General features: G+C 40.7%; 1 protein-coding gene across 2 annotated transcripts in view; it reads left to right on the top strand.

Annotated features, from left to right (window-relative positions):
• cap1 (CAP, adenylate cyclase-associated protein 1 (yeast)) overlaps positions 1-13239 on the top strand; it is a 42172-nt gene that overhangs the window by 25937 nt on the left and 2996 nt on the right. For both annotated transcript variants that reach the window (XM_080211416.1, XM_080211417.1), the window contains exons 8-12: positions 585-759; positions 1642-1814; positions 2811-2934; positions 10071-10153; positions 12042-12182. In XM_080211416.1, the coding sequence (XP_080067542.1) occupies positions 585-759; positions 1642-1814; positions 2811-2934; positions 10071-10153; positions 12042-12182 (696 nt within the window). The remainder of the gene's footprint in view (positions 1-584; positions 760-1641; positions 1815-2810; positions 2935-10070; positions 10154-12041; positions 12183-13239) is intronic.

Genomic DNA, 13239 nt, shown 5'->3' with positions numbered 1-13239 from the left:
GGGTGTTATTAGAATGTTCATTTTTTTAAATGGGGGAAGCAGAATATGTGATGGATTCTAATAGGGATATGAATGAAATGACTGAAGCAAGCCTTTTTGTACAATAAGTTTCAATGATTCTGAATATTCTTTGTTTCCAATCTACTAGCAAGGAAGGATTTATCTTAAAGTTGTGCTTTGTTGAAAGAAAAATCATATTCCAATGTCAGCATTATTTAAAATTATTTATTTTGGAAGTAATCAACTTTTCTCTCTCCCCATGTGCTCGAGTTGCCTAAGTTGTGAAACTTAATGCATGAGGGTAAAGAAGAGTGAAGCCGCAACTTGCCTCAAACCCATATGCAATTAATGAACCTTAGCACATATGTTTGCACTTTGTGTGAATTTGAGTGGTTTGGAAAAGTAGATTTTTAATTATGTTGGGCTTTTTCTTGTTTTGATTGTGATGGAAAAATTTTCTCACCTGAGTGCAGTGAATTGTTAAAATTGATCATGCCTTGTATATTAGCAATATTCATAGGGATGTACTTAGCATTTTGAAAAGTGATTTCGTTCCCCATCCCCCCCCTCAATTTTCTTTCAAGGGTCCTAAAGCAACATCATCATCTCTTTCTGCACCACCACCATCGGGAGGAGCTATTCCCCCACCACCACCACCTGGTCCACCACTTCCATCTTCAGGGGCTTGTCAATCAGACACAACTACTTCACGAGCAGCTCTATTTGAAGACCTTAACAAGGGAGCAGCAATTACAAGTAGTAAGTAATACACTGGATGTTTTTGGTATCTAATTTGACATCATCACTCTTGTATAAATGGACCACAGTATCTATTAAATCTAGATATTTCTGAATTCAAACAGTTAGATCACAATATATTTGGGCAGTATATTTTGCTTAACTTCAGAGCTTTCCTTTGTGAGAAGCATGATGATTTTGATTTATTGGTGAATTCATATACATTACTTTAGTAAAATGTGGTGTTATCCATTAGCTTTGAAAAGTAAAATAGGCCTAAGCTACTTCATTCAGAAGAGGAGTAATAAGGTAGAAGATTCTGTTGGTCCATTAATGATGATGCAAATTTGAAAATGTTTGTAGAGTTAACATTGTGTTGCTCTTGGAAATTGTAATTCATTTCAGCAGTAGAAATGCAGAATGAGCTAACATACTTGGATTCTGTTTGAAATCAGTGCAAACCAAGGGAAAGCATGCCAACAGAGACTCCAAAGTTGGCACGAAGGTGCTGCTTATATAACTAAGGCAGAGTTGCATATGTGGTAAAGCAGTGTCCAAATTGCAGCCCACTGACCACATCTGCCTCCTGCCTCCTCATGCCCTGGCCATTTGGCCCATTAATTTGCTGAATACCCTGTAGTCACAATATTTGGAGAAAGGTGTTTTGGTGCTAGGGCTTATTTAGTAGATATATCTTAAATTAAGATACTCAGATTATCTGCATTATTCAGAGAACTTGCAAACAAAATTGCACTAACGTGGTCTGTGAAGACAAAAGTTTGAATACTTTTGTTGTAAAGTCCTATTCCACAAATGGAGTTAAGATGCATACAGCTGCAGATGCAGTAATGTCAAGAAAAATGTGTCTTGGATTAAGCTATAAGCATCTATTTGTTAATCCAGAGCTGAAGCATGTGCCGGACAGCAGTAAAACTCACAAGAACCCAACGTTAAGAAACACAAATGCTCCTGCCCACACTGGTCCAAAGCCATTCAAAGCAGCTACACCATCACCAAAACCTGCAGCCAAGAAGGAGCCACCCATGTTAGAATTGGAAGGGAAGAAATGGAGAGTGGTGAGTGTCAAAGTTAGATTGAATTATAATATGCTGTATGATTTCAGAGAGATTTGGGAAAAGCTCCCTTGATTATCTAGTGTGTACAGGTATCACCAAATGTGCCATGTATGCAAAATAATCTTTAGTTCAATTTCTAGTATTCATTTGGATAGCTGATTTCAGCTGGAACAGGCTTTGGCAGCCCTGAACTCAGAAAAGTCATCGGTATTGCACCTCAATCGCTGTCCCTTTGATCCCAGTGCCTGTATGTCTGTGGATGCATGATCAGGAGAGTTTGTGAGGGCTGTGAAAGCTTCTATAGAGATAGAGGGGCAAGATTTTAAGGCAGGATAGGATCATAAAACTTGGAGAGATGGGGGTGGGGACACTATTGGTGGTACAATTTGAGCCTGAGGTGACAGTGGCATGAATGAGACAGTTGATGGGCTGATGTCAGAGGCTGTATGTAAATTTACCAGAAAACCAACTGCGCCTGAATTTCTGATCAGTTTACTTATGAGTGAGGGGGACACTGGGGTTATTAAGTTCAAATGGGTATACTAATCAGGGCCCTTTGCTTGGTTATCAGGATTCGTCTGTGGAGAACTTTGTATGATCTGATTCACCTGTGATCTCTCATGGTAATCACTGTCAGACTTTCACGAATTATGGATGAATTTCCAGAGGGTACCAGTAAGAAGCTGTCTGAAATGAAGGGGAAAAAGAAACAATTTCGTTTTTTAAAAATTGACTGACTGCATTTGTGGATATTTTGGGTGGGGTGTGGAAAGGAGGAATTGGGATCTTGTATGTTCTTTTCAATTCTTCACATCACCTCATGACCTTTTTCATTTTGGAGGTACCATAATTGAATACTGATAGATTGACCAGCAATATAACTCCTGCATAAGTAATTTGAATAACAAGCATACTTCAATACATGGGAGCACTTTCAAATTAATCCCATGCTACCTTTAGTTATCAGGGAAAAAATACATTGTTCTCTGCTTGTAGGAAAACCAAGAAAATGCCAGTAACCTGGTGATTCAGGACACAGAGTTGAAGCAGGTTGCATATGTGTACAAATGTGCACAAAGCACACTGAGCATCAAAGGCAAGATCAACTCTATCACTGTTGGTAAGCAGAAATTAATCAAAGTTAAATCTTTAAGCTTCATTCAATCATTTTCTATCTTTGTTCTATTTGCAAATGGTTAGTCTCAATATTTTGACTGTTCCAGCTCAAATCTCTCAATTTTTGGTAGCTTGATATACTTTTATCAGGCAAGCAAATTCATTGACTCAATTGTGACTTGTGTCTCTTCAGTTCAATCATATGAACGTACAAATTGTGTAGGTCACTCAGCCCCTTGAGCCTGTTTGCCATTCAGTAAGATCACAGCTGACCTGATGGTAACCCAAACCCCACATTCCAGCCTACTGTGATCTTTCACCTTGTTAATCAAGAATCTATCTACCTCTGCCACAAAAATGTTTAAGACTTTGCTTCCACTGCCTTTTGAGAAGAGAATTCCAAAGATTCATGACCCTCAAGAAGAAAGTTCTCCACATCTGTCATGTTTAGTCAATGACTTTGCTTGCTACAAGTATATCAAGCCACCAGAAATTCAATGATCTTAGAGCTGAACAGTCTGTCTTAAATGAGAAACCCTTTATTTTTGTAAACAGTAACCTGTAATTTTAAATTCTCCCACAAGAAAAAAACCAAACACTTTGTCAACCCTTCAGGATCTTGAAGGTCAATCAAGTTGCTTTTTACTTTTCTAAACTTGTCCAAGACAATCTGCTGCACTCCTAGTGTTTTCCAGTAAACCTTCTCTGAACTGCTTCTAACACACACATACATATTTTCTTAAATAAGGAGACTAAATACTGTACACAAGGGTGGCACAGTGGTAAGTACTGCTAAATTACAGCACCAGGGAACCAGGTTCAATTCTTGGCTTGGGTCGCTGTCTGCGGAGTCTGAACACTCTCCCCGTGACTGCGTGGGTTTCCTTCAGATGCTCCAGCTTTTTTTTTTGCACAGTCCAAAGATGTACAGGTTAGGTGCATTGGCCATGGTATATTCTCCCTTGGTGTACCCAAACAGGCATTGGAGTATGGCGACTATGGGATTTTCACTAATTTCATTGCAGTGTTAATGTAAGCCTATTTGTGATAATAAATAAAAACTTTAAACAAACACTACACCAATCCTCTGTACAACTGAAGCATAACATCCCTCCCCCTGTATTCAATTCCCTTCACAAATGACAAACAATAACATTCTATTGATCTTCCTAATTACTTGCTGTTCCTGCTTTTTGTGATTTCATGCACCAGGAAACCCAGATCCCTCTGAATCTCAGACCTGTAACTGCCTTTTGTATTTCATGTATTAGGGTACCCAGATTCCTCTGAATCTGGCATCTCTGCAATTGCTCATCATTTAGATAATCTTATTTTTATTCTTCCTGCAAAAATGGAGAATTTTTCACATTTACCCACACAATGCTTAATTTGCCAGACCTTTGACAACGCACTTAACCTATGTCCTTTTTTTTTTGCCTCCTTATGTCCTCTTCACAATTTATTTTACCTACCTTTGTCCTCAGCAAATTTAGCAACCATACCTTTGACCCTTTCATCCAGGTCATTTATATAAACTGAAAAAGATTTGAGGCCTCAGCACTGATCCCTATGGCACACCAGTAGTTGCGTCTTGCCAACCAGAAAAAGACCCATTTATGTCAACTATTTCCTGCTAGCTAGCTTTGCCAACTAAACCATGAGCTTTTATTTTCTGCCATAACCTTTGATGTGGCACCTTATCCAGTGCTTTCTGACAATCGTGCAGTAAATCCACCTGTTCTCCTTTTCCTACAGCCAATGTGACTCCTTGAAAGAATTCCAATAAATTTGTGAAATATAATTTCCCTTTCACAAAACCATGTTGTTGCTGCCTGATTGTCTTGAGTTTTTCTAAGTGCTCTACTATAACGTCTTTAATAACTTCAAAACATTTTACCTCTGGCCTGTAGTTTCCTGCTTTCTGTCTTCCTTCCCTTTTGAATAAAGGAATGTTATTTGCTACTTTCCAATCTAATAGAATCTTTTGAAATCCATCCACACTCAGATTTGTCAGCCTGTAATCCCAAGAATTTGTCCTCTTCCCTGTTGATTGTAGGTTTCTTGAGTTCCTCCCTCCTGTTTCCTGTAGAGTACCTGTTCAATTTGTCTGCCATCTCCCTACTTTCTGTTATAATTTCGCCAGACACTCTTCCTGTAGGACCAACACTGAATTTGTTGAGTCTTATTTAACTATCTATAAAACCTCTTATTATCCATCTTTATATTACAAACTAACTTCCTCTCATCCTCTAATTGTTTCCCTCATTAATTGTTCTGTCCAATGTCTGCCTTTGTGATTATATGCTTTGTCTTTAAGTTTGATACAGTCTTTAACTTTTTTAGTTAACCGTGGATGGTGAGTCTCCCCTTAGACATTCCATTTCTCTTTGGAACGCATCTATTAAGTGTATTCCAACATATCTCTTCAAAAGTCACTGCACCTTTATTGACCTATCACTTAACATCATTTGCCAGTTCACTTTAGCTAGCTGCACTTTCATGCCCATATAATTGCCCTTATTTAAGTTTTAAAATACTGGTCTTTGCACTCTTCTCTCCCTCAAACTGAATGTAAAATTCAATCCTATTATGATTATGCAGATGACAACTCACATTTACCTACTTCCATTAACTTAGTAAAAATCTCCAGAAATTTTATCAGATGAGGTTTAATGCCAAGCCACAATGAGATATTAGGATAGATGACCAAAAGATTGCTCAAAGAGCTAGAATTTAAGAGTATCTTCAAGATGAAAGAACTGGTAGATGTGCAGAAAGGTTTAGGGCCAAGATAACTAATGCTGTGACACACCAGTGGAGGGGTGAATGAACTTGAGCGTGCACAAGAGAAATTGAAGGAGAGGTTGCAAGGTTGGAGCAGTTTGGATGGGGAGGGGTGAGCCACAGAGGGATTTGAATAGCAGGGTAAAATAAGTAACATATAATCCTGCCTCACTGCATAATGCCAGTGAGGTAATATAACCTGTGCTCTGGTTGGTCCAATGAAGCCAAAATTCTCATCTACACTATCCTTGCCCATCTACTGTTTCCTGTCTGTGAATTAAAGTCCCTCACAATTATCACTGTACCTTTCTGACAAGCTTCCATGATCTCACCTATACTCCCTCTGGCCTACTGTCCTCCTACGTAGTTGCAACTAGGGAGCCTGTACACACCACTCCCACAAGTGACTACTACTTTTATCATTTCTGATCTTAACCCAAGCCACTTTTACATTGTGGTTCCCTGAACTTTGGTCATCTGTATCCTTGTGCTATTACTACCACCTCTCCACCTTTCCCTAACTTCCTGTCCTCCTTCAATGTTGCATGTCATTAAATATTTCAGTCCAGAGACATGGCTGCAGGATGGAACTTGTAGTGGCTATCAGCTCGTATGTATTAATTTCTTTATCAGCTCATCTGTTTTGTTTCAAATGTCTATAATTTCGTCCTTTATGTTTTTATAACATCTAGCCTTATCTGCTGATTTGCTCAGCATTCCTTCCTATCATGGTCTGTTTATCATTTCCCATATTAGTACCTTTCTCTCTTGCCTTGTCTCTGCTCTTGTTTACCACATATTTTCCCAAATTTAATCACTTACCCCACTACTTAGTTTAAAATTCTCTCTACTTCCCTAGGTAAGTGGCTCATTAGGACCTAGCACTGTTCAAATATTAACTGTCCCAATGGTACAGATCCCATTTTTTTTTTACAGTATTGGTACCAGTGCTGCATGAGCTGGAACCCACTTCTCCAACACCAGTCTTTGAGCCATGCATTTATTTCTGAAATCTTAGTTGTCCCATGCCAATCTGCACATAGGTTCTGTTTAATTCAGTGTCTAGCTCTTCATAAAGACTATGCAGAATCACCTCCTTCATCCTGTCTGTTGTTTGTACCTACATGGACCTCAACCACTGGATCTTCCTGCTGAAAGTTTCCGTCTAGCCCTGAGCAAATGTCAAGAATCCTGACACCTGGGCAGACAACATAGACATCTGAAGTCTCATTTGTTGTTACAAAAAACGGTGTCAGTGCTCCTTATTACTATACTGTCCCCTACTACCACTACACTTGTTTGAGCTCTCCACCCAACCCCCCACTATGCTCTCTGCACCACAATGCCATGGTCAGTCAGCTCATCCATCCTGAAAGAATGTCAGACTTGTTGAACAGCTGCAGAGGCTGACACTTCTGCCCTCTGGGTTCCCTTATCTGCTCCAGCTGCCAGCGCACCTCCTGCCCCTGAGCACCTTCCAAATCAGAAGACCCTAGGGGAGTTCAAACAATAGTTTGAGGATAAGGGATAAACCACTGAAGTGAGAAGAAATTTCTGCACCCAGAATGGTGACTCTGGAATTCACTCACACAAAGTGGTTGGGGCCAAAGCATTGTGTGTTTTTTTTCCAGAAGAAATTAGACATACCTTTTGTGGCTCAAGAAATATTAGTAGGGGGTGCAGGAAAGAGAAGGGTGGTAGACAGGGTCAGAATATTGAATTTGATGATCAGCCATGATCAAAATGAATGGTGCAGCAGGCTTGAAGGGCCAGGTGGCCGCCTCTTGCTATTTTCTGTGTTTCTATCCTTAGAGGCGTGACTTGGTCTCTGATTATTGAGAAATTTTTAAGTTTATTTATTAGTGTGACAAGTAAGAACATAAGAACATAAGAAATAGGAGCAGGAGTAGGCCATCTGGCCCTTCGAGCCTGCCCTGCCATTCAATAAGATCATGGCTGATCTGTCGTGGCTCAGTTCCACTTTCCCGCCCTCTCCCCATAACCCTTAATCCCCTCTCTTATCAAAAACCCATCAACCCGCTTCTTAAAAATATTTAGCGAGGCAGCCTCCACCACTTCAACGGGCAGAGAATTCCAGAGATTCACCACCCTTTGAGTGAAGAAGTTCCTCCTCAACTCCGTTCTAAACCGCCCCCCCTTTATCTTGAGGCTGTGCCCCCTAGTCCTACTGTCTTTTTTGAGTGGGAAGAGTCTCTCCACCTCTATCCTATCCATCCCATTCATCATCTTATACGTCTCAATGAGATCTCCCCTCATTCTTCTAAACTCTAACGAGTACAAGCCTAGTTTATTCAGCCTCTCCTCATAGCTCAACCCCCTCAACTCCGGTATCAGCCTAGTAAACCTCCTCTGCACTCCCTCCAAGGCCAAAATATCCTTGCGCAGGTGCGGCGCCCAAAACTGCACACAGTACTCCAGCTGCGGCCTCACCAATGCCCTATACAGCTGCAGCAAGACCTCCCTACTTTTATATTCAATCCCCCTCGCTATGAAGGCCAGCATCCCATTCGCCTTCCTGACCACCTGCTGCACCTGCAGGCTGGGTTTTTGCGACTCATGCACAAGGACCCCGAGGTCCCTCTGCACCGTCGCCTGCTGCAGTTTTTCGCCACGTAAGTAATAGTCCTTCCTACCATTCTTCCTACCAAAGTGGACCACCTCACACTTGCCAACATTAAATTCCATTTGCCATTTCCTGGCCCATTCGCCCAGCCTATCCAGATCCTTCTGCAGACTCTCCACACCCTCCGCACAATTTGCCTTTCCCCCAATCTTGGTGTCATCAGCAAATTTCGACACCCTACACTCGGTTCCCTCCTCCAGATCATCTATATAAATGGTAAATAGCTGACCCTGCAATGAACTTACTGTGCAAATTCCCTAGTTGCCACACTCATATACACTGAGGGAGAATTTAGCATGGGCAATGTACCTAACTAGCACATCTTTCAGACTCTGGGAGGAAGCCAGAGATTCCAGAGGAGACCATGCAGACTCCGCACAGACATCGGCCCCAGCCAGGAATTGAACCGGGTCCCTGACGCTGAGAGGCAGCAGTGCTAACCGTTACCACTGAGAAATGCAGTGTGTGCAAAAATATCAACTGGCTATTTTTAACATTGTAAGCATTTTACAAAAAACAAAGAACAGCACAGCACAGGAAACAGGCCCTTCGGTCCTACAAGCCCACGCTGCCCATTTTAACACTCAGTGAGTGCCTTATTCAAGTCTTTCGTCGACATTTTTGTCTACCTGTAGTGGACCCTACAATAAAGGGGGTGCAAATATAGGTAATTATATGTGCGCCGGATTAAGGGAGATCCAATTCAGGGACAATTTATTGACACCAATCAGCCTAAAAAGCACGTTTTTGGGATATGGGAGGAAACCGGCGCACCTGGAGAAAACCGACACAAGCACGGGGAGAATGTGTAAACTCCCACAGACACTGACCCAAGCTGGAGATCCAACCTGGGTCCCTGTAACTGCACAGCAGACAATGATAGTCACTGAGCTGTCGTGTTGCCCGTCAATTGGTCCAGTTTAAGCATACACTAACGGACGTGAAGCACTAGGCAACTCTCAAAGTAACATCCAAGAGCAACCCTCGTACAACCCACCGCATGTATGCCCCTTGTTGGCCAACAAGGTGGACCGAATCACTTGTGGATGTAAAAGGAGACATTAGTAAACATCAACAAACATACAACAGGCTATACAAACATTAATGGAAGATTCTCAATAGTGACAAGGTGAGCCTTAAAATTTGTTGGACAGCCGATAGGAATCTATTAATTCCCAGGAACGTCCTGAGGCTCTTGATCTTCAACCAGAACATTCTTTTGTACCCCTCCATCTCCAGTCTGCTCATGTGCCTATCCAGGTAAGTCTTAAACAACCCTAGCATGCCTGCCTCCACCACCTACTTGGCAGTGCATTCCAGGCCCCCACAATCCTCTGTATGAAAAGACATCCCTCTATCATCTGAGTTATACCTCATCCCTCTCGTCTTGAGCCAGTGACCCCTCATGAGACATGTGGAAAACATGCTACTGTTTCAAGGCTCAAAGCTTGCCACCCGATGAATGTTAAATTTAGCCAAATTATCTATAGGGGTGGTACAGTTGGCCTTGATCTGCAAGGCTTTATTAATTTAATCAATGTATAATCAATGTTTAGAAAAGAATGAAGTCCTTTGTATCTATGTATTCCTAAACAGATTGTCTAAGCCCCTTGGCAATGGTTTATTAAATGCAAACACTAATGAGATTTCATAGTATTTGTAATGGTTCAGATTTCTATAGTCTGACAGATTTATTACTTTTTCTTTTACAGATAACTGTAAGAAAATGGGTCTAGTTTTTGATGATGTTGTTGGAATTGTGGAGATCATAAATTCCAAGGATGTGAAAATTCAGGTAATTGAAGCAGGGGAGGAGAAAAATAATGAAACATTCTGCTCAGAAATAACAGCTTTCAATGCTAACAAAGAACATTGCAGGAAATGACACCAAATTTATAGTTATCAGTGACAGCTTCATTTGTCTTGTTTAAAATATGCAAACACACAGGCCCAGGGTTTAAAAATAATTGATTTATACAGCACTAGTCACAATCTTGGGACTTCCTTAAGGCACAAGTTTTTAAAGCTCTAGTCCTTGTGTAGTTGCAAGGTGGGAAACATGGTGGCCAATTCATGCACAATAAAGGCCCACTAGTGGTTATGTGATAATGACTTTTTTTTGTGTGTGGTATTGATTTATGAGTAACATCGACCAGGGCATCATGGTTGACTTCTGTTTCCTTCTGGATAATGCCATCGGGACTTCTGTGCCTGCCTGAGAGGAGATGGGGCCTTAGTTTAAGATTTCAGCTGAAAAATGGCATCTCTGATACTAAGGACCTGGGTGTCAGCCTAGATTTCTATGCTTGCGTTTCAAGTGGTACTTGAACTCTCAACCATCTTACTGAGGCAAAAGTGCTGCCAGTTATACCACAGCTGACATCTGATAGGAAAATGTAGTTTTGGTTGATTTCAAGTGTAGTACAAGCACACTAAATATTGAAATCTGTTATCCCTAATGTAATTTTCATTTTGTACAATAGTTTGTTTTTTTTAGAAAATATCATTAAAAGTAAATGTAAAACTTGAGGTTTTTTGCTTTTTTCACCCCTGCCAAACTTTGAAAAAATGTAGCTGGATTAAGTGTGCCATACTTTTGAACAATAAAACTCAAAGGAAGCATTGACGACATGAGGGATAGTGGAGAGAATGATAACCGTTTTTCACACAAATCACAGAGAATTTTTAAGGAGCTGACTGTCAGATTTACACAACCCATTAATTTAACTTTTAGTAGTAAAATAAAGGAATGTGTTAATTGCTGAATCTGATATGGGGGAAAAATGCGATTACACAAAGGGGGATTGTGCACAATTGTGGGAAATAGTTATAACCTTTCAAGCTATGCCTTTTCTGACATGTCAGTCTTTGTTCTTGGTTTTAACAAAGCTGTTCCTGATGACTGATATTGTAGTGCTAATTTGCTCCATACCTAGGAATGGAAGAATGATGTTTTCAAAGAATGTTCAGAAATGTCTAGATATGATCTAGCTCATAGAATCATAGAAACCCTACAGCGCAGAAAGAGGCCATCTGGCCCATCGAGTCTGCACCAACCACAATCCCACCCAGGCCATACCCCCATATCCCTACATATTTACCCACTAATCCCTCTAACCTACGCATCTTAGGATACTAATGGGCAATTTTAGCATGGTCAATGAACCTAACCTGCACATCTTTGGACTGTGGGAGGAAACTGGACCACCCAGAGGAAACCCACGCAGACACGAGAAGAATGTGCAAACTCCACACAAAGTGACCCAAGCTTGGAATCGAACCCAGGTCCCTGGAGCTGTGAAGCAGCAATTCTTACTATGCTGCTCCTTTTAAAATACTTTTGTATTGAACATCACATTTGGCGCATACAGTACATGTGCATCAAACCAATTAGGTCAACATACAGTATATCAGGATCTGTTTCTTTTAAGAATCCAATATGAAAATTCAAGTGACGTTGTCTCCTTCAAATTGAGGGTGGGGGTTGTACTTTTCCATGTTTCTTTAATTTAGTTTTCCTATGTTATACCACTAATCTTTGTATATGCATTGCATAAATTGACTAATCTGTTTTGATTTGTTTAACATTTTAATAAGTGGACCCCTCTCCAAGTTGTTCATTCAGATGTTTTCTCTCTGCAAATATCCAAACTGGTTCTTTTTGTTTTTTTTCCCTCTTGCAGGTGTTGGGTAAAGTGCCAACTATATCCATTAATAAGACTGATGGCTGCCATATCTACCTTAGTAAGGATTCCCTCAGTTGTGAGATTGTCAGTGCCAAGTCCTCTGAGATGAATGTCTTGATTCCAAACAATGATGATTTTGTAAGTACAATCCTGTCACCTGTTTTAGTTCTTGCAATTCTGTAGGGATTAGAGAGTGAACCAGTGAACTCCAGTGAGCCACTGAGTATACAACAGTAATCCAATTACTTGTCATCTTTTTTTCTTTCCATTGCTGTCACATGTACTCCAAACCTGTTTTAGAAATTGCCAAAGTAGAAACCTTCTGGATTTTGCACAGATTCTGGCCAAAGTGTTGGATGCTACAGATCCAAGTTTTAATCTGTGTTCTCTTTTGATTTGCCTATACCACCATTTACTGAGTCAAACAGATCTTGACAGTCTGATGAGGCTCGCCCACTAAAGGCTAGAGCCATTTTCTAAAAGTTCAAATAGAACTAACCAGGTACGGTTGTCACCACCACTTCAATCACCAAAATGTCTGATGGCAGGAGCTCACACATCCACAGTTTGATGTAGAACAACACACAGTAGGTTTACTGCTTGGTTAGGGATACAGTAAATTCTGGAGCACCAGTGAATTGAGACATGGTAAGTGGTTCGTATGCTTGCCTCCTAAATGACCAATTTTGTGCGGGAAGTGTTGAATAAAAGCATGTGGGAGCTGAAGTAGCCAACGTGATCCTTCAAGCCTGTTCAAAAAGATCATTGCATTTTTAACTTCAATAATGAAACAAAACTTCAAAGTGGGGCATCGTACTTGACCCATAGTGATGAATGACGAACTTACAATATCCACCAGGAGGGCATTTCCTGGAATGTACTTTGCATGAGAAGTTGGTTAACACACTTGGCCTTAAAAAGAACATAGGGTTATTGAGTCTGTTCTGAATAAAGCACTCGAAGAGACATCTTGAAAATATTGTCTGCTTGGAGTCATACCAGGCACCAAGGAAAATGCTTGTAGTTGTTGGAAATAAATGATCTCAGTTCCAGGTCATCAGTGCAGGAATTCCTCAGGGCAGTGTTCTAGGCCCAACCTTTTCAGCTGTTTCATCAGTGACTTTCCTGGCATCATAACATCAGAAGTGAGGATGTTTGATGTTCAGCACCATTTCTGACTCTTTAGATACTGATG

This window comes from Carcharhinus amblyrhynchos, chromosome 24 (genome assembly GCF_965287045.1).
Source record: "Carcharhinus amblyrhynchos chromosome 24, sCarAmb.v2.hapA, whole genome shotgun sequence".
NCBI classification, from domain to species: domain Eukaryota; kingdom Metazoa; phylum Chordata; class Chondrichthyes; order Carcharhiniformes; family Carcharhinidae; genus Carcharhinus; species Carcharhinus amblyrhynchos.
The sequence above is the reverse complement of the archived record's forward strand: the minus strand, read 5'-3'. Positions and strand labels throughout refer to the sequence as shown.